This window comes from Synchiropus splendidus, chromosome 8 (assembly GCF_027744825.2).
Source record: "Synchiropus splendidus isolate RoL2022-P1 chromosome 8, RoL_Sspl_1.0, whole genome shotgun sequence".
Taxonomy (NCBI): domain Eukaryota; kingdom Metazoa; phylum Chordata; class Actinopteri; order Syngnathiformes; family Callionymidae; genus Synchiropus; species Synchiropus splendidus.
In genome coordinates, this window is record NC_071341.1 from 4,463,019 (window position 1) to 4,485,361 (window position 22,343).

Here is a 22,343-nt window from a genome sequence, read left to right on the forward strand (position 1 = left end):
GCAATGTGTGTGAGCCTCTCACCTCTGCAGTGAATTTCACATGATCACTCATCCAAACCAGAATGTGTTGAGTCAGCTGCCTTGCAAGATTTGTCCCTGCCCTAACAGCTATTTATACACACCCAGACCAGTCTGCACATACCAAGAGACACACATAGTTAAGTGCACATATTGGTGCGCGCACACAGGGCTCAACAGCCCTGACACTTCCTTGTCGTCAACAGCGTACACAAACACAGTCGACCCCAAGGTTGGACTTATGTTACTCCTTTTTGTCCTGACAGAAGGACTAACAGGTGTGGACATTCTGACTGCTCCCCGTATGGAAACACAGAGTCGTCACAGGAGGATTCACAGGTAAGAAGGCGGCCTCAGGCTTGATACTCTTCTTACTTGTAAAGTCGTGCGTGGGTTTGCTTCTGTAAAAGTTAACTGGGTAGGTAAAATCAGAAACTGGGCCCATGTTCATTCTCTGTCTCTTTGGTTGTAATATGCAAAGCGCTAGCCACTGTTCCGGTTCTTCAGAACATGTCCTTTTTCAAATGACATCTTAGGCCTGCTTGTGTAAAACGGCAGTAGGCATTACAGTATAAAACACGTGTGTAAGTAATAATTTGTAAGAATTTGAGGTTTTACCTGAGCAGACCTTGCCTGCTGTACGGTAACAATCACCCTATTGAATTAAGGTAAGGTGAGGAGTCAAAGTCCAGTTTATTCGTCATACTGCTTGTGTGATATGCTTTCGTTTCCTGACGTGCTCAATCCCCTTTGGATTTATGCAGATGTTTGTTGGATGAATTACCCATTCTTCAGCACTGACAAAACTATTTCCAACCAGAGACAAGAGAAATACTGGGACTTAAAAGCTCCATACTGTTAAGAGAGTTTTTTTCTTCAATAAACAGAGACCATGTAGGAGGAACAGTTGCAATGCATAAAATTAAATTAACAATATGGCAAATGTGTTCTGGTTAGTCTTAAGCACTGAGTTTCCTTTTGGAAATTGTTTTACTTTAGCTCTTTGATCAAGTATGATATATTCATTATATATTAATAACCAGACTTGATCATCACAAACCACAGTCCCCATTATAACAGATGAAGTTTAACTCCCTCTCGTGGAATTCTTTACTCAAAACATGATTCCCAATGTTTTTTTGAAATACAATATATGTGAACATATACCTAAAACATAGTTGTATTAAGTCTACTGTGTTGATCTCAACAAAGTAAGTATAGTATACAGTATATGGCACTATGAGAGAATAATATAGAACATTCAAATCTTTACTATTTGAAAAGTCACTTGTTATATAAAGAATGGCCATTGATTTCTTTCCTTCTCGCCACACACCATTATTTACATTTTATTTTCATTTAATGAGGAATCTATTGGTGTCACACCTTTGCTTTACTTCCTTCCTTCCCTGAACTGCAACTCTCCTCAATGCTTCTTTGAAGCCCTCCCCTGAGCAAAATAATCGGCAGATATAACAGATGTTAACTCCTTAGACACTGTACAAATACTGCGCCCTGCGAAACACCATGGGTAACTTATCTGTACAGTGGATGAGAGGTGAAGTTTTACATATTACTTCCTATTATATACTTTTATCTTCTTATGCCGTATTTCAGTTCAGAAACAGCTGTATTGGCCATGTATATCAGCATTATATGATCCCAAAATAGTCATCTGAATAACATAAAAGTTATAAATATGATGCAGACCAGCACTCAACACAAGCTGACTAGACTGCCTCCCATCAGTGAAAGTACCACATATCAACAGAAAACAGATCACACACAAAAACTGTCGTGGGACAGACAACCTGAAACTGTAAAAGAGCACTTTGCTGGAAGAAGGTCCATCAAGGGTACAGCAGGAAGAGTCTACCATAATGATGTTCATGATGACAAACATAGAATTTGGGGAAACTGATTTGATCACAAAACTAAACTTAGAGAGACCCGCCACCAAGCACTCAGAATAATCCTGGCATGCGATACTTTGTGTCCTCTTTATCAGCTATCTAATCCCTAATTTCCCTCTTTTAATCTGTATTAAAACTGCCCGCAAAATGGGTTCCCAAATGAGCAATTTTGACGCACACACAGAAGTTGAATAGATGAACATCTACACTTACACACATTTTATGAAGTGAAACCTCCTGAATTCAGATGGTAATCTGGATCGTGTGCAAAACTGAATCATTTGTGTCTTGTCCCATTTCACAACATTTCATCCAAATTTGTCCATAACTTCAGTTATTTTGAACTCAAACCGACAGACAAACTTGTCAAGAACATAACTTCCAAAGTGTGGGTAATAAATAACGAAATGCAGAATGAAGAAGTTAAAGGACCAAATCCACAAACAGAGGCCATGATGGAAAAAGACGACTCCACTGCGTGAGGAAGTTCAATGTCAACTAAATCAAATTGTCATACTGAACGATTCAGGAAAGGTGAGAAAAATGCAAATGAGTACATTTACCACCAACTATAATGGAAGAAACTGACAGACGGAGAAAATTATCGGTCATGGTTTTGGAGAGACTCTTGAAAGCCAAGGGAAAAGCAAGTGAAATGATGTTATACGTTATCAATGGCACTCCTGTTCTTTCAGGATGTACATGGAAATGTCCTCCGTGTTTGAACAGTCTTGTGCATAAGTTCTTTTTTGTCCTAATGGTGATGGTGTGTTCCATACAGGATAAACGTTCATTGATTCAAATTGTGGATGTCAAATCATGTTGGCAGAGAACCACAAAAAAATCAGCTGGTGTGCTCCTATTGAGGCCTATATCTACAGGAAATGAAAAAGAAATGAAGAATAGACTACAGTGTCTTGAATGAGTCGCTTCAAAATACAAAAGGAGCATTAGCTATGTAGTCACCATCCAAATAGGTGAGAACATCAAATGCGTCCTCGCTTCTATCTAGTTCAAACTAGTTTTAAATGATTATTAGATAACACACCTCACATGTGCGCTCACGAGCCAGGTGCTCTGAAAGAAGGCGTGGCCCAACACTTGCCTGATTCCTTGTCACGTCTCTTTGTCCTGCTTCTCACAAAAATAAATGCATGAATGAATAAATCAATAAAGACATTGAATAAAAAATATACATTCCATGATTGGCTAACGGTGGCTCTACAGCCCTGCAGTGATTTCATTTTGGTATTGACATAGGCTTTGATGTCATGGCCCATGCTAGAAGTAGAAACCAAACTTCACTTTCATCACTGGTCTCCTTCAAACTACCTTACACGTGGTTGTGGTTTATTCATTCGAGATTGTTGTAAACAGCATTTCAGGTTCATCTGTCAAAATCCTTCTCTAACTCTCCAGTGCTCATCAGCTGTGAATGCAGGCATTTTGAGGCATGTCCAGACAGTCATGTATTGGAATGCAACGAGTCCTATAGTGAGAAACTGCACATTCTTTTTCCTCAGCTTAAACATGACAACTGGTCTGGTTTCATTTAGTAGGTGTCACAAAAATCGTCACTGTTACATTTAATGTCACATTTCAGCATTTCCATTTAAGAATAAGATTTCTAATTACATGAATGGTGCGATCTGCTCTTAAAAGTCAGAATACCTGACAGCCACGTTCAGTCAAAGCAAGAGATAAAGTAATGCCAAACACAGCATATTGGTTGAAAAAAAATAATTCCCAAATATTGTGTGCGCATCACATGTTAGTCTGTGTTCTCTGGAACTACAACACAAAAGTTGGTAACAAAATAAATAATAAATAAAAACATCAGGACTTGATCATATAAAGGGAAACTGAGACAAGACAAACACAAGAATTTGAGGAGGCGAAACTGAATCAAGACCAAAAACAAAGGAGGCGTGAGACCAACACCAGCCTAAATACAGAACACATTTGAGTAGTTGCCATTGTAAATTCAAATATTTCTGAGAATGTATCTGGCTGCATGTTGATGGACCAATCTAACTCACTTTCCACCGTAAGTGGCGCCCCTTGTCTCCGTGATGTAAATGCTTCAGGTTCAGTTAATTCAGAAAGGAAATCAGTCGGTGAAAAGTCATGTGGAAAAAATTCAGAATAAAATGCAATGTGTTGAGCTGATTGATATTTTACTGTGAAAGATCAACAAGAATTGTATGCCATATGCGCCAGCTGTGCAGCGCGTGAAAGCCGACACCAAAACCGCATGTAGACTTTTTCACCATTGTAGTTTTAAATGTTCTTTTAGTACAGGAAACTGTGAAGACTGACAGTAGTTACTGAGATGCTGTGCTGATTTTATTTAATCGCTCAGTGCTTTTAACTTGGATTAGATCAGTGTGAACACATGCATTATAGTGTTAGCTCAGCGCAGAGATGCTCACATTGATGCTCATTTTTTTGCAAGTGTTAGTCAAGTGTCTAGGCTAGTCCAAATAAAGTCTCAATTCTTTGGTTACAAGTCAGAATCTTTTGGATTGAGTGTGCTTTTATCAGTCAATCCTTGTGTTATCGAGTGAGAAATAATGGTCACCTAATTAAGTGACTGCAGTTCTATGAATAAACGGCCTTCACTATTGGTTAATCCACATTGAGGTGCTGGCCTCGGCCTGAGACTTTGATTGATTGGCTCTCCGCCCAGGACGGCACAGCGGAAGACAAGGGGGTTTTACCGCTCCACCCCTTTTGGAACTCAGCTGCAGAAAAACAGGTCTGCTGGGCTGTCAGTTAGAGGGCTTTGCACATAATCATAGAACTGCGGTTACATTAGGTAACCAGTATTTCTATGTCATATGTGCTTCGCTATTGGTAAAAAACCATGGTGAAAGCTGTTGGGATTAGTCCCCTCCCAATATGGCCTAAGAAAGAAACAAGACCATACCTCAGGAATCAAGTGGTTGACGTCGGCTTGGCCGAGGACGAAGATGCACCTTTGGAAAGGTCGGTATGGGCCACTGAGGTGTCCTACGTGTCCTTCAAGTAAGCTCGAGTGAAGGTCGACACAGATGACCAGGTTGCTGCCTGGTAGATGTCCTCCATGGAAGCTTCACCGAGCAGCGCTGCTGAAGAGGAGATGGACCTTGTGGAGTGTGCTCTGAGGCCCTCCAGGACTTAAACTCCTGTGGCTACGTACGCCTTTTTGATGGCTGAGCATACACAGTGTGCCCGCCGCTGGGAAGAGACCAATCTCCCTTTCAGACTCCCACCATAACAGACAAACAGTCTGTCCGACAGTCTGAAGTCCCCAGTTCTGTTGATGTAATCTGCAAGGGCACGAAATGGACACAAATGATGCAGTTTCACCTCCTGTACATTTTGATGGAACGACCACAAGATGACCACCTGTGACTGGTAGGCCGAGGTGATCACCTTCGGTCTGAAAGCAGGGTTAGGCTGAAGGGTTACTGAGTCCCTTTCACCATCAACATCATACAGTCAGGATTGACTGACAATGCTGTCAGATCACCCACCTGTTTAGCTGTAGTGAAAGATGTGTTGTTATGTATTCTGAGATCTGTGGGTGTTTCAAAGCTGGCATTGACTACACACATATATACAGAATGTTGTGTGGACTGCTCTTTATGCAGCCCTTGGAACATCCATTTTCATCAGCTAGTTCAGAGCCTCAATTTGGCTGCTTTAAAGCGATGTCAAATTATCTCCTAATGGTGATTAATTAAACAGTGTTGGGTCTCAAATGACCTTGTACTTCATTTCTAAATTTTCCCACGTCTTGGCAGTTGCTGACCAGTAACTTTCCCCTCCAGGCTGAGCTCTTTCACTGCTTTCTTATGACACGCAATGATGAACATTAGGAGGGTGAATGTTATATATATAAACAGCAGGTTAGACTATTGTACACACTCCCACTGCTGCTTTGTGGAAAACTTCTTTTGTTTTTTGAAGCGTTCCTCATTATCAGCCCTGAAATTAATGAGGGCTTTGGTCTGTTCCACAGTCCCTGAAGATTACAAGACAAAAAAAAAAAAAAAAAAAAAACTGGTGCGATGCACATCGTTATCCAAAGTGACTGAGTCAATTTATCCAGAAGGATTGATGACATGTAAATTAAGAATTTTTTTTTATTCAAACCACGTAAGTTGTGAAACGACTCAGGATACTGTGAGAGGAGGACACCTCCAGTGTCCACAAAGACTTTCCGTTTCCGATCATCTTCCCTTTCCGGTGCTAGCTTTGATTAATTTCGAATCAGAGTTATACTTACTTAGTGTTGTAAATCAGCAGAATCACCTTTGTAGACGATTATACAGTAACGATTAATTTAACAAACAGCGATTCAGTTCGTACCATAGCTTGAGGTTGCCAATACAATTCAAGATCAATTTCCATTTAGAATGACACGTTTCGATATAATTCAGTGACTTGAAATCGATTCTGTAGCTTCTAAGTCACACTTCAAGTCATCCTGTGAATCTGTTAAATAATGAACTGGGTTAATGTTGCTTCTTGGAAGTACAAATTAATTCCTGATACAAAGAAGTCAACAGTGAATGAATGAATACTCATATAAAAAAACTTAGTTTTGATGGCAGTAGTCAAAGTTTTGACTCCCAAATTTTTCATGTGTCTGAGCAAACACACAAACTCTCTCAGCGGTCACTTGGAACACCAGAGTGTTCTGTGGTGACTGCAGTCATAGTTTAAATATTTTTAAAAATTATATTGAAATTTAAAATTAAAAAATAAATTGTATATTACATATTTGTTCGACGGAATCATAACGTCTAATATCTTCCAATACAATAAGTAGACTAACTCTAGTCATTGAAGTTACATTACACTATTGAGGGTGCTGGATATCAAAGAACTTCAAACGACTTTTACAAATATTTAGCTGTTCTCAAACTGGTAAGGCTCATGAATCCGTCTGGTATGCGACTTAATTTTGGCCACTTGAGGCCACCGTATTCTGTGACCCATTTTGACCAATCATGAACAACTCTTAGAGAAATCAGCTCTTAAAACTCAGCCAGCTCCCATAGGTCACTTCAAATAGCAGCTCTTCAAGTTGCAGTTTGTTCCATTGTGTGTGTCGATGTCACTCAGCGGGCGGTCTTAATCGCCACTGCACCGGAGGAAACTGCCGGTTACGGATATACACGATTGAACAGCGCAGTCAGCGCTTAATTTCACTGGTCTAACGTCTCAAGGCCTCATGTCTGGATGGCAAGAAGCCATAATTAATATTCAATTCAGGATTAATTTTTGTTGAGCAGCATAGATACTTTTTGCGCTGAGACTGTATAAGCTGTGCGCAATTGCACACGTGCGTAGCCTAGAGGGAACATTGGCAGTTGTGTGTTATTGAATTGAGTAAAGAACCGAAAAGTAGCCCATGTTTGTTGTTGCAACCAACAATAACCTGAATGGTTTTATGCTTATTTTGCTACTTCTCGATCAAGGATCATCATATAAGTTATCCTTTAGGAGAATTCCGAGGTGTGTTTAGGGTGAATTTGCCTTGTTAAACACCACCGAAAACGGTTGTGAATGTTAAACATGTTCAAAATTTACGACCTAAATCTTTATGTTGGGTGAGAGCCGGCCACTTCTGACTAGAGACGACAATTTTGTTTGTTTTGGGATTATTCATTTAACCAGCAACCTGAGCCGCTGCCCTCAGCAGCAACCCTCATCTGTCCACATCTTTCCGTGTGTTCCCGTGGGAGGTGTTCCTGAAGGTTAGGTCGAACTACCCTTGACTCCTGACCAATCACGGGAGAGTGGGTGTGGCTGGGAAATACAAGAGTTCAGTTTCTGGTAAACTGCGTGTTTTCAATAGGTCAGGCCTATATGTATTTTGTAATAATAATTCAAAATATATTGAGTTTTGTGCAAAGTGAAACTTACCAACATGTTAAATATTGTTGAATATCATCTAAAAAGACACTTCGATAAACATAATCGGTTCCCTTTAAGTAGCCCTTCATCCTAAGAGTGGCTCATCCTCTCCTCATCGAATCACATATAATGATCATTATAATATATAATAATCTAACCTTTTCAACTTTGACATCAAAATTCAGAGCCAATCAGGTACATCCATGCAGTGAAATGTACGTCCCAGTCAGATTTTTGCCTTTTGTATTGTCATTGATTAACAGTTTTTATCTGTAGACATTGAACATTTAATGCTAGTAAAAAGATATTTATGTGTGTATATAGTTTGCAGAAGAAGGTTAGCAGTAGTTCACACAGCATACTTCACAGGTTAACTTCACAATGGGTCAAATATTCATCAAAATGAATCAAACGGAAACTAGTGCTAGCTACTGCATGATTCTTTTAATGAATGCTGGGGGAGTCTGTGTGGGCTTTGACAATATTACATGGAGCATTGGTTGAGGTGAATTTCCAACTATTTCTGATTTTTGTTGTACTTCAGCAGAAGGAGCTGACATGAGCGCAGACAGAGAGTCCCGTCAGGAGAGTGATCATGTTTCCCCTTCCAGTCCCTGCATCCCTCTTCAAAAGAACCATGGGCGCTCCATCTCCATTTCAGTGGTTCCATGGTCAGAATCCTCCAAGCTTTACACATCGGCTGAGGAACTGAGTGATGCCTTTTCTCCGCTTGGCTTTCCATCCACCAGTAATATTTCACAATCATTTGTTTCTCTATCCACAAAAACTCCTTCCACTCCATCTCGCAAACTGATGCAGCTCCTTCCAAAGTTAACACTAACACGAAGCAAGAGTCAGGAGTCTCAGATGGTCAGCCGCATTGAGCACCAAGGCAGCAACTGCGACGGAAGTCCCAAGTCCTCTACTTGTATGCGGTGAGCAAGCTATACTTTTACAAAGAAGTGTCTTCAGTAATGAGGAATTCCAGAAAAAGTTTAAAAGTGAGCAGTCTAGGATTGGATTTTGTACAATGCAAACAACCAAAAACAACATAAAAACGGTGACCCAAATCCAAAAAAAAGAAAAATAACATGCGCTGTGTTAACCTAAATCATTAGAGGTAGACATCAGTATCAAGTTCTCCTGAAACGTAAAAGGAAAGCTCCTGAAAAGCCTCTACTTCATCTTGTTTTTTTTTTTTTGTTGAGATCACATGCTTTGACCACTCAGGAAGTTTTGGCAGTGTTCACACCATGAAATCAGTCAAATATATATTGTTTAAACAGCACAAATAGCTTCTGTGTAGCCGCCTGTGCTCATTTGAATAACATTTGTATGTGTATCATTCATCATGTATTCATCGTGCTAAGGACAAAGTGTGGAGCGGCACCATGTCTGTCAGGTGTAGCTCTCTGCAATTCTAATTGTTTAATTCGTGTTCTAATTTACATTAGGCACTGCTGATGTAACATTTATAACTACAACGAAAAGCAATTTCACCCAGGAGAATGAATAAAGTGATTACGATATTTGATGTCTTAGTCCATAGAATGACAATAATGACTGTGCTCTGTGTTTTGGCTGGCGGTTTAGGAAGAACAGAACAGAACAGAGCCACAATGATGGTTTTGGAAACTCAGTTGAGGAGACGACAATGCACTCTCATCAGCAGTCTACATTCAACCATGGACTTCCTCCCACATCTGCACCATACACATCCTCTACCTTTCCAAATTTCCAGGACAGTAAGTCCTTAAGTGTCCCCATCGATCATCCTCTGCATGATCCAATTATCTCATGTTGCATTTCTTGACAACAGGCACTGCCGTGCCTCAGAGTTCACCCCAGACCATGAGGAGGGGCATTGGGCTGGACGTCACACACAGGTCAGATGGTGTAGCATGTTGTGTATATTGAAGTCTCAAAAGGTTCACTCCCTAGCTTGTAATTTGAATGCTTAATATTTTTTTATTTCAACAATTCAACACATAATTTGTGGGATTTCTCCTGTACAGATGTCGATGTTTAGTCATATCTGCAGTTTGATGCCAGGAGTGCAAACAGTCAAGAATTTCTCTCTTAGTATCTACTTCCTCACTTTCTGATTATTTCTATTTTCACCTGGTAGAACAACGAAAGTAAAACACAAATAAAATGTATTAATTCATAAATATTAAGGATGGACAAAAAGGAGTACAGAGTTGGGCACCAAATCAGGAGAGACACATGATTTGAACTGAAGAAGTAAATCTGAAACAGTGATCTGAACACTCACGAGACTCTCAGTCTCGTACATGCTTGTTGTGCGTCTTTTGCTGCATTGTCGACATTCCGTCTTCGAAAAATGTGCGTGATTTGTCATTAGCTTCAATTGCCAGAAGGTTTGCAAATCACTCGTATGGAGAACAAAAGAGAAACATTGATCAAAACTGGCTCACTGAGAGATTAACTAAGATCCTAAATCATGAGGCAATGAAATAAACCAAGAAATCCACAGAGAAGCCAAGTTTACGGCTTAAGAGTACACTGGAACAAAGTAGGTCTTGATCTGTCCAGGTGTGTGCCATTAGCGCTCTGATAAACTGAGGGACAGGAACAGAAAAAAATAATAATGTGCAAAAACACTGAATGTCCACTGTTGAAGCGCAGATACTACGCAGAAATCTACATCTGTGGAGGATCAGCATGGCCCGATTGGATGTTGTATCATCCCTTCGTGAGAATCTGGTAGTGTAACTGTGACCTCCAGAAAACATTGTTTTAAACATTCATTCAATTCTATTATCTGCAGAGAAGTTGGAGGGGCAAATTGTTTCATGATGAATTATGTAATCTGCACTGCACATGTAATCTGCACTACACTACTTTGATAATGGCTTTTGATGTCTTCAAACACGGGCTGTTTGGAATCAACTTTGACTCTAGGTTGATTGAACTGGTTTGGGCAGATCAGAGTTGGACTACCTGTGAAAAAGACCTAATAAATAATACCAACACTAGCAAATAAATCTCTTCACTCTGTTGTTCCACTTATCAGGACTGTATATTGGCTTGATTATTTTCATGTTATTAGTTGTTAAACACTCTCATATGATATTCAGTAAAATATCAGGAACCATATGCTTTAAGTAAGCCAAGCTTCTTTGCTTTAGGTTTTCCACCAAATCTTGGTTCTCCCAGACTTGCCAAGTGTGCCAGAGAAGCATGATGTTTGGTGTCAAGTGCAAACACTGCAAGTAAGATGACCATATCCCTCCATTTTGTGGTCAATTTTTAATTATTTCTTTCTTCTTTGAGGTTGAAGTGCCACAACAAATGTACCAAAGATGCTCCCTCCTGTCGAATTTCCTTTCTCACATGTGAGTAACAATTGGAAATGAGAAAAACTTTTTCATTACATCTCACAAGGTTTAGAGGGTGAAAATGTCAGTAAAATGTGTTTATTATAATTATATATAATTTGGATGGTTAGATTTAGTGGAGAAGCGTGTGTGGATGCGTGCGTATTTTGTGACAACTAATGTATCATTTTATTTTCTCCTGGTGAGAAGCACCAAGAATGAGGAGAGCAGAATCAGTACCAACGGATATCAACAATCGAATTAACCACACAGTAGAAATTCCTCTGCAATTCAGGACACTACCCAAGGCGGTTACCAAAAGAGTGAGTCAATGTTATGTTTGAACTGTAAACTTCTTGGTTGATGATGAATACTTTCAGCTGTATAGGTGTCAAGAATGTCTGCCATACATTTGGAAGACATCAGTTACTCATGGGTCATGGACCCGTCTTACCTGTGTCTGTATAGGAACATGTGGCGAGTATTAATCCTGTGGATTCGAGTAGTAACCCATCCTCGGCCACGTCCTCCACACCGTCTTCTCCTGCACACTTACCGCAAAGCAACAACTTCAGTGACATCCCACGGCAGCCCCCGAACAGATCTCCTCAGGCATGCAGAGATGACTGCTTTGACTTCCAAGGTAGCATTTGTGTCCTTGTTTGTCTTTGAATGTGTTGTGCTACTTTAAATGCACTGTAATATGAGTGAACTTTCCATTGAGCCCATCTTCGACAATAGATGCCTCCAATTAGGTCACACTACAGCTCAAACTCTGAGACATGGTGCTAATTCAGTCTAGATGTTTCAACATCTTGCTTTTCTGATTGGAAAACAGTCGCCAATTTGCTCATGCCATGCTCATCCCGTCTTTTTATTATAAGGTGGAAGTAAACGTATGATCAACAGGTGAAGGAAACAGAACTGGACTATGACTAGGTGGGGTAGGAATAGATTCAGCCCCTGAATGACCCTCAAAAGCTCCCATTAGAACAGAATTTTCAAATAATCACTGATGGTGTAAACAGAGAGATTAGAAATCATCCTTCCAGTAAATTTGAATAGTGTTATGTCATTCTGTTTGTGATGAAAAAAAATATTTTACCCAGATAATACTTTTAATTTCACTCATAGGTCATTGAATTCTCAATGCTGTATTTTAGGCTAAAACAAGTCCTGGAGCATCTCAGCAATCATGCAGTTACTGACTCTAAAAAGAGGAGATACCCATCCTTTTTATTCACTGGAGACATCCTCGTAGTGATTTCAGAGTTTCACCTCTTGACTGAAAGTCATTTAGAGTCTGTAACTGTGTTTGGTGGAGAAGTTCAACTGTACTTTTTTTAAATCCTTCAATAAATTATTAATGGAAACCAATGACTTGAAAGAGCAGAGATGTTGGTTAAAAGACAATATTTTTATGCCACAGATGTTCCCTCTAACAGTCTGAATTTGGCTTCGGACTCTTCTGCCACCGGGTAAAAGAAATGCATGTTTCTTTCTTTGACCTGCGCAGTGTGATATGACTCCCATTCTGTAATTTTCTTCAGACCATTACAAGAATGTAGCAGTAGAACAGCAGCACCCACAGCAAAGGTGAGTTTATACACACAGTCAAGTTAAATCTGAGTTTTGCGAGTATGTAGGAGGCTGATAATTTGGTGACTTTTATTCGTCCCACAATAGTGAAATCCAACAATGCGTGCGATTTGATTTCTGATTTCTGACCCATTCAGGAACAGCATAAATGATATGGAGAATTTTCTCCCAATGGTCCTTCTCTGTAGGCACAACCCACATTCATCAAGCAGGTCTGCAGAACAGCTCAGCTGCAGCATCTACCGACAGAACATGAGATATGGCATGTTACACTTAAAATGAGTAACGGACACTTGCACGTTTGTTATTATCTCAAAGATGACCTACATGTCCGGTACAAACACTGTTTGTCACCACAAAATATTGGCTAACATGAATCGCACAATTATTAGAATGTAATTGGTTTGGCCAGCCTTATGTTCACTGTTCACTTCGACAGTGCAATACGACAGACGATTGTTTTAGAACATTAACACGTCATTTTTGCTGGCAATCAATTCATTGAAATACTATTTACGCCATACATAAAGTATATCTAGCCCCATTTCAGACCATATACATCTTTGTTTAATGATTTGGCAACACAACAGACACAGCAGTGAACGCAACATTGACATACAAGTCGAGCAGAAACATCGCCACTTCAGGATCAGAAGAAAAGCCTTTTGTAGCTCTCAGTTATTGACAAGCTGTAAATGCATCTCCTATATTGACACTTGTCGGGGATCTTGCTCTGTCAATCCATTCTTCTGCCACGATGTAAACAAAGGAGCTCAGCTTTCTGCCGTCACTCTGCCCTTCTGTCGTAAAGTGTTGTCGTGGTGGCAGTAAAGTTGGGGCAGTGATAGCCACTCACAGGCTATCACTGCTCGCCCAGATAATGTTACATAGTCCAAGGGAGCGTTTAACAGACAGCTGGAGAGTCTGACTCCTGTTCAAAATGAAACCTGTCATCTCAGGAAATATGAAAATAATACATTTATGTCTAAATGTTATGAAAGTTATGCTTTCACTTGATGTGCGAATCTCCGGATTGTGTGGTGCAATGTTGCCACAGTTACTTTGAAAAAGACTGCTGACTACTGAAGATTATTGTTGTAAAAAGTAACTTAGTTTACTGTTTACTTAAATTTAAATATAACTAAGTTAGATGAGAAGTTACTTTTCAGCCTGAACATGACATTTTTATGGCATATCTGACCATAAAAAAATACATGGGCATATTTGAAATATTTTTTCAGCACAATCTCAGTGTCAGAATTTTATTTTGACATACAGTGGTACCTTTGTTTTTGAACGTCCCGAACAAATCGGAGTTCGAATAAAAATTTGAAGATTTTTTTGCTTTTTTTGAACGGACGTGCGCGGACCGATCAGCTGACCCATGACGTGCTTTGTTATTATGTATAACGTAGCCTCTGTATGCAGACGTGTCCCGTTAGCTATGTTTACTGACTGTTTTTTCTTCATATTTCCTGTCTCCGCCCTGGACCGTGGTACAGTGTCACAGGGGCGGTGCTCGCTCTCGAGACCACCAAGGCTGGAGTGTGCACTCCAGGGTTTTATTTCCTGTTGTCGGCTGGAGCTGGGACAGGGATGAGGCGAGTCTCGGACGGAGCGTTACTTGGTTTATGACTTTGTCACAGCCAAACTGCACAGAAGCGTACATTCAGAGCTGGACACGCACCGGGCACCTCTTCACTTCTGGAGAGACGTCACTCACTCTGCAACCCCTCCCACATGCAGCGGCCACACACATAGACGAACAGCGCACCTGCAGCAGACACTCTACATTCACTCCTACAAAAGCCTATTTTAAGGCTTGGAACACATTATTTCTAAAATCGATTCAGATTTCGAACAAATCGCTTCTCGAACGGCCGTCTGGAATGGAGTGTGGTCGAGAACCGAGGTACCACTGTACTGTATTAACACATCGGACTGAAAATCACAAAAAAGCAACCTGAGTATGAGCCACAAATACACATTTTTTAAATAAATTAAAAAGCAAAGTGTCATTTTAAGAAACTTGCAAAGCAACATATTTTGCAATTAAGATGTGAATGCAGGAAATGTCTCAATTTTTTTTCAATGAATTACAACTCACAAAACAGTACAATCAAGACAGTCCATGTCCACCACAAGAGATGGGTATTTATAGCCTTACTGTGCCACATCTCCTGTTGGCCACCTCGAGGCAGCAGCTGCATTTAGGTCATTGCTGGAGTGTCATTGATGTCTCAGCGCTCTGTAGCACAGGCACAGCAGGTTATTCTCTACTTGGTATAACACTTTACCGGGATCATTGATTTTATGATTGTAAAGAACCGCACAATTTTGTCTTCGACCTCTAGCTAACTAACCAAACATCTGATCTCAGGAGTGTCAGGACAACAGCAAAGAGGAAAACGTTTGCACTCAGAGTGAAGATGTGGACCGCAAAGAAAACAATGAGGAGGACGACGAAGATGGGCTACAGGACCTGCCCACTTCCATATGCCATCGTGGAGTTGCTCGACATTTGAGGGGTCACGTCTCACGCCAGGCAAGCCAGACAAGTGTTTATCTACAGGAGTGGGATATCCCATATGGGCAGCTCCAGCTGGAAGAGCTCATTGGCAAGGTAATGACACATGATGTCGTGGAAGTCTACTGTGAGCGTTACTGAAATGAATGTTTCTCCAATTTAATGTTTTCCAACTTTTTCAGTAGCCCAGGTGATCTGTTTGGGTGTTATTTCACATTTATTTAAATTGTAATAGTCTTTTATGTGTTGCAAACCTTCATGTTACTTTTAATGTCTGAAGTCTGTTCTCCAGTGTAATCTGGCTCTGTGTCAGATCCATTTTCTTGAAAACCATCATGTTGTGCAGGTTTGTCATTGCCTTGTCAGTGAATTCCACTCCCTCTATTGCAGTGTACATTTGTGTCAGTGTGGTTCTAGCTCATGGTTGGTAAGAGTTCCCACTTCTTCTCGGCTCCTCCTCATCAAACAGTGTTTGTAGATGATCTGGTGTCACTCCATTTCTGGCTCTAAACATGACCAGCAGTGTTTGTCTCTCTACTTGCTCAGGTAACTTCAGTACTTTTTTTTGCAAACAGTACATTGGTGTGTGCCTTATACATCATTCTAATAGCCTTCCTCTGTCGCAGAAGCTGTGGTCTTGTATAACTTTGTTGGTGTTCCCCCAAAACCTTCAAGTGGAATTTGTATTTGTTCATTACTCACAGCCGTCTCGATATTTTCATCCTTATCTGCTGTTTCCATGTGAGCAGCTCCTCTATAAGCCATAACCTGGAAATTTCACCTATGATACTTGATGTAATCTTTTTCCATAAGTTAGCATCCACATTTTGCTATCTTTGCTAGATCTAGCCTCCTTTGCCCTCACCTTCCTCTTGATATTATTGTCTGGATCCTTTTTCACTGCCACCTTGCTGTCCCCTCGTGGTTTACACCCACCACATCTTTTTTGTTGTATATTATCACTGAGCATTGTTACACGGAAGCCTAGAAAATTATTGCATAATCATTGGACTAAGTTTGGATTTATAAAATGCATGAAAAAAGCTTTGTGTGACTATGGGACAGAAATTGGAATTCCTCTTAGTTGTACTACACTACCTGGACAATGTGGTTAATAGCTCGACTAAGCCTGCATGTTGCCGTTGAGCTTGACTATGAGCAGACGGTTGAACGTTGGGCTTTGGCTATGCAACAGAATTAAACCAACTTCTTTGTAGAAGTGAAGACACTCAAATAACATTGCATAAATAAACAAATGTAACTGGGTGTGCAATTTGATGCAGCAGCGGTCGTCTCTCTTTCTCAGTGTCGTTGGTGAACAAATAAACTTGACGTTAGTTGTGGCAGATGACGACTTTACTGTCTCGGCTCTGGACACCAAGCTTTGCTGAGAAGAATATGCATTCTTGTGCCTTTATATACAGGAACCAAATTCAGCGTTACACATATAATTTGATATGGTGGCCTCTGCATGTTCCACTTTCACCCATTGCAGAAATGGCCCATTGTTGGCCATATGCTTCCTGGCGATGGCACTGGGAAACTCTGAATCTTTAAACCCTAGACCAAGCACTTGCAGGTGGCTATCGCATCTGCTATTTCAGTACTAGGTGGTTCTTCAAATGCTTTCTGAGAGGTCTGATCATTGAGGGCAAGATTAAGGATCAAACACAAACACAAACATCATAGAGGTAACATCAACATTGTATTTATCAGTAATATCAGATAGCAGAAAGTGCAATAGCATATAACTGGCATTTTGGTAATATTCAGTGATATTTTATAAATAAAAATCACAGATGTCTCATCAAGATCATGAAAAATATCATGAAACGATTCAGAACATCATCTTAGATGTTTTTACAGATCATCGACTGGTTCAATGCAGTAGTTCTCCTGTATTTTGAAGAAGGTTGGCTCTGCCACATCCCCATTTGCATGAAGTGGAGGAGAAATGCCACTTTCCTGTAATTGTTCCCCGATAACAGATTGTTTGTGGAGAGCATGCAATTAATAGTGTAAATAAATAGACAGATAGATAACAACAAAATAGAAAACACAGCATAACCATAAACAAACAAAGTGACGCAAACACAGACAGTAATTGTTAGCCTACCCATTGGAAAATGATATGTATTCTCGGGGACTTCAGGTCCTCTTCCAGTGCAACTTCGATGGTGCACAGCAGATCTGCAATTTCACTGTTTGTGGGTTTTGGAATAAGTATATCAAGCACAGACTTATCCATACTTATTCCTTGAATCTGCTCGATGTTTGCAGCCTCCGATGCTACACTGCATAAAAAAAAAGAAATATATAAAAATCTCACACATTTGCTTTCCAATACAAATGAAACCATATTACATTGTGAGTAAGTCGAATGCAACATGTCATAATTGCAGAGTAGGATGGTTATCCTGATCTGAGCACTGTCCATTTTCACAGAATCTCTGGTCTGTCCAGTCCTATACGGCACATAACCATACAAATCCGCATCCCGAGAGTCATGCCACTCTTCTTCCTACATAACACATGTTGCTGCATGTTGCAGATAGAGAAACACACCTGGCCTCTAATACACAATATACACAAAATACACAACATCTTCTGCCTCAGCTCCATCCACCACCATTTTGACACCCTTGTTGATTCTCCCCTGACTCAAAACAGAAAAGACATAATTTTGAAAATGACTAATCATACATGCCTGCAGTAGAAGTACCCAATATGGTCCAATTCTACTGTGAAGCTGGAAACTACGGGTTGCAGTGGTTGCAGGTGTTGCCTGTGCAGAGTAGAAGTTACTTGCTTCTTCTGATAGCTGCAGTGAAATAGCATGTTAGAAATAAATATTGATCACGAGTAATGCCAGAGAAACACTAACAAATACACAGTGGAAATGCAGGCACTATATAAAGATTACACAATGTTTCAAAATGCATCCTGTGTGTACATACTACACAATAATAATAATAATAATAATAATAATAATAGTAGTAGTAGTAGTAGTACTTATAATATAATTAAATAATAATAATTACGTACTTGTCCAGAAGCAACAACGCCAAGGCAGCATCAAATACACAGTGGAAATGCAGGCACTATATAAAGATTACACAATGTTTCAAAATGCATCCTGTGTGTACATACTACACAATAATAATAATAAAAGCTTGATGGTAGTATTTGTCTGCAGGGTCGCTGGGGGAAGGTGCACAGAGGACGCTGGCATGGGGAGGTGGCTATTCGTTTGCTAGAAATTGATGGCAACAACCAGGACCACTTAAAAATCTTTAAGCAGGAGGTGATGAACTACAGGCAAACCCGGCATGAGAATGTAGTCCTGTTCATGGGGGCCTGCTTGGCACCACCCCACCTCGCTATTGTCACCAGGTATACTCGTATCATACTGTTGCTCTCCATTAAAGACTGGATTTAACCTTGCTTATCTCACCATTTCTCTGCAGCTTCTGTACTGGAGTGACATTGTACTCTGTTGTAAGAGAAAGAAGTCACCTGCTGGACATCAACAAAACTCGACAGATTGCACAGGAGATTGTAAACGTATGCTTTTTATGTATTTGTAAATATTCTCAACATTAAATGAATTGATGGAGGTTTTGGCCATTAGATGACATCCTCCATAATACCTTACCATAATCATTCAAGGCCAGTCTCAATGGTAATGGACAGATTCAAACAAAATCAAAAGACTGGGTATTGGCTGTAAATCTTGAACATGTTTTGCATTTATGATTGAGGGACCTGACTCTTTTCAGAGCCAATTATCTTGTAGTAATTTATCTCGTTTGACATTTACATTTCTGATTCACATGTACATGATAGTTTTATAGGAAGTAATGGGAAGTAAGGATGTAAAAATAGTTTCCCTTTCACAAGAGTTGATCTTATTTTTTTATTTTCCCTGTGACATATTTTCAAATAATATAGGATGTATGACAAAATATAATTCAACCTACAATGTTGTATAATTTGGTTGATTCATATCGAATTTATCTGCATCAAAGTAGTCTTGGTTCTTCATATTAAAATGAACAACAGTGTATAAAGCACACAGACAGGACAGTGCACAGACATGAGGGGATGATGGGGATTAACAGTATTAATTCATTGGTTAATCTGACAGCAGCAGGATTTAATTCACAAATAGTACATAAATGTTGTGGTCTTTTTACATAGAGAGTTGTAGTTTTAAAGCCATGAACAGCTGAAGATCAATCGTTTTTGCTGTTCACAGGGAATGAGTTATCTGCATGCCAAAGGGATCATTCACAAGGATCTGAAGTCCAAGAATGTCTTCTGCGATGCAAGCAAAGTAGTGATAACAGACTTTGGTTTGTTCGGGATGTCCGGTGTTGTTCAGGAGGGCAGGTGAGTACCATGCAACAGACCCGGAGAGCTAAGGCAATGAATATTTATTCATGTGTAGAAAAAAAGATGCACTGCGGATACCTCGAGGTTGGGTCGACTACCTGTCCCCGGAGATAGTCCGTAAAATGAGCTCAGACATCACGGAGCAACAGCTGCCATTCTCCAAAGCTGCAGATGTTTATGCTTTTGGGTATTGATTTCATCCACTTCATGATATGGTAACTGATTATCTGGATGTGAGATTGGGTATTTTATCATTTTACAGCACAATCTGGTATGAGCTTCACATGAGAGACTGGCCTCTGATCAACCACCATATAGAAACCAAAATTTGGATGGTGGGAAGCAGTAATGGCATAAAAAAAGTCCTGTCAGAGATCAACATGGGCAAGGAGGTCACGGTGAGTATGTAACAACCTATGTAGATCCACCATCATTGAGAAACATTATTATTATTATTATTATTACTACTACTACTAATAATAATAATAATAAATAGAAACAAAATAGAATAAAATGCAGTATTACTGTAAAATAACAAAGACAAAAATCCAATGACAGAATCCAGAAAGTTGATAACATCATGTAAAAGGCAGTCTGTAAAATTGCGTAACGTCTGTATTTTAAAACTCATTCCATGTTTATTGGAAGGGTGTAACAACCTTCAACTGATATCACTGGTTTTGTTCCCTGTCAGGAGATTTTATCAGTCTCCTGGTCCTTTGATCCAGACCACCGGCCAACTTTTTCACTGCTCGCCGACATGCTGGAAAAACTGCCCAGACTGAATCGAAGACTGTCACATCCTGGACACTTCTGGAAGGCGACTGAGTATGTGTCGTAGGTCTACTCACAATCATTGGTCAACCAGAGAAGCACAACCACCAATCAAAAAGCCACTTGTTCTTTGCTTCTGTAAAAACGAAAGCCATGAATGTACATAAACTGTTAATATGATTTTGTTTAAAAATGTTGCTGTTTCACTGCTATATTAATAGCATTACATTGACATTGTGCTGATTTGATGACGTGGTGTTATAGGGTTTAACTTCGTGTTGACCAATGGAACCATCAAAAGAGAAACATGTTCATATAGATGAGATGAAAAGCAAAGCTACAAAAGATAGTTACCATTTTTATGAAATAGACCAGAAAACACAGTGGATTAAACTGGACTAAAAAAACAGCAAAAGTCCTCGACAACAGAGGTTGTTGACCAGTCTGGCTGTAGTTTTAAATATAAAAGTGCAGTTTAATCCACACACACACAGAATACCAGATATATTAGTCAAACAACAGAATCTACATAGTTCAAACAGAAAGGTCCAATTGGATCCTGTTTTTCCTCTCAGTAAGCAAATCCCACACAATGCCACACAAACTCACAGGCATCGAACGTGGAGCGCTGTCACTGTTTATGAGTTTAGATGTTCTCTCTCTGTTCATGTGGTTGTCCTCATGCTTGTCGAGGACGCCATTAAGTTCACACTTTTATTTATCCAAGTGGAGTTTCTTGGTACTTAAGTACCTAGCAAAATCACAACTCATGCAGCTCCAGTGCTGATGGATTCTCTGGTTCTTACATCAATATCAGATTTAAGGACGGGTTTTGAAATTGCGCCATTAGTGTCTCCCAAAAAAAATTGTGATGCTGCTCCTCATGTTTGTCAAATAGTCTTCAGTGTTTTCGCAGACAGCACAAGACTCCAGATGCAGCTGCTGAGAGAGAGAGATTTACTGCAGCCACTTGACATTAATGGTAAACACATGTTCCTCCCTCTCACGGACAAAAACAGACTATTTAGCAGCGATTAAAAAGTTGTCCCACGATGTCCATAACTGGCACGGTTAATAGCATGCAGTACATCATCAGTCTTTCCTTTCTGGGTCACAAGAAGGCACTTGACGTCAGCAGACCAAATGGATTGTGTAGAGGTAACGTGTTATGCAGATCTTTAGAACTAAATTAAAGTTCTTAACATTGTAGATATGTCTTAAACCATGGTTTACCGTCAGAAGTCAAGTTGCTTTTTGTTGTTTTTTTTTTTGTTTTTTTTTTCATCATACAGTGTTTGAGCAGTCCCCTTCTGCCAGAATATTAGCCAGTTTTATTGGGATCTTTTGGTATTGTTCAGTGCTTATTAAAAAATTTAATTGAATTGCTTCATTCTTGAGTGTGATATTTTGAACTGTCTCAGTAAAATACATTAAATTAATATTCTTTCCCTGGATATGAACCAGCAAACCTCTGTCACATCCTCATGAACACTTTTTTCTTTTACTTTTTATTAACTGACTGAGGAGTCTAATACATACGCAGAATTCTGGGTCAGCAACTACACTTGACTTAGCCTTAGCAGTAGACCAGCGGAGCGATAAAAACTATCTGAGGTAGTGACCACTTTATCCACAAAAGTTCTCCACGTGGGCTCTGTCCGCATCTGATTGGTCCTCAGCCATTGACACCAGTGCCGGTCGCTGGCTCCCTCATAACCCTTCCCTCATTCGGACCCAGGTGGATTTCTGCAGTACACAACAGGGTCTCCATCTGTGAGTAGAATGATAAGAAAGTGATTGATGATAATGAAAACATAACAGCAATTTATATCACATTGGAGGGTCTGTTTCAGAAAGGTGGTTGAA

At 39.9% G+C, this 22,343-nt stretch overlaps 1 protein-coding gene across 5 annotated transcripts; it reads left to right on the forward strand.

Annotated features, from left to right (window-relative positions):
- Positions 1 to 157: 157 nt before the first annotated feature.
- LOC128763963 (kinase suppressor of Ras 1-like) lies at positions 158 to 21,859 on the forward strand. Of its 5 annotated transcripts, none has more exons than XM_053873265.1 (17): positions 211 to 357; positions 8,386 to 8,776; positions 9,435 to 9,586; positions 9,661 to 9,727; positions 10,994 to 11,077; positions 11,139 to 11,200; positions 11,393 to 11,505; positions 11,651 to 11,825; positions 12,612 to 12,660; positions 12,733 to 12,778; positions 15,162 to 15,404; positions 18,505 to 18,701; positions 18,776 to 18,872; positions 19,567 to 19,700; positions 19,759 to 19,890; positions 19,966 to 20,101; positions 20,398 to 21,859. In XM_053873265.1, exons 2-17 carry the CDS (start codon positions 8,400 to 8,402, stop codon positions 20,542 to 20,544), a joined length of 2,211 nt encoding a protein of 736 aa, XP_053729240.1. In that variant the 5' UTR covers positions 211 to 357; positions 8,386 to 8,399; the 3' UTR covers positions 20,545 to 21,859. The 5 variants fall into 5 exon arrangements, with proteins under 5 accessions (XP_053729243.1, XP_053729240.1, XP_053729241.1 ...); XM_053873266.1 differs by having other exon boundaries at positions 8,389 to 8,776; XM_053873267.1 differs by lacking the exon at positions 211 to 357 and having other exon boundaries at positions 8,391 to 8,512; positions 8,661 to 8,776.
- Positions 21,860 to 22,343: the final 484 nt, after the last annotated feature.

Coding starts and splice junctions, on each gene's coding strand:
- LOC128763963 (XM_053873265.1), top strand. CDS start 8,400: ATGAGCGCAGACAGAGAGTCCCGTCAGGAGAGTGATCATGTTTCCCCT. Junction 18,873..19,566: donor TTGCACAGGAGATTGTAAAC/GTATGCTTTTTA, acceptor TGCTGTTCACAG/GGAATGAGTTATCTGCATGC. Junction 20,102..20,397: donor ACATGGGCAAGGAGGTCACG/GTGAGTATGTAA, acceptor GTTCCCTGTCAG/GAGATTTTATCAGTCTCCTG.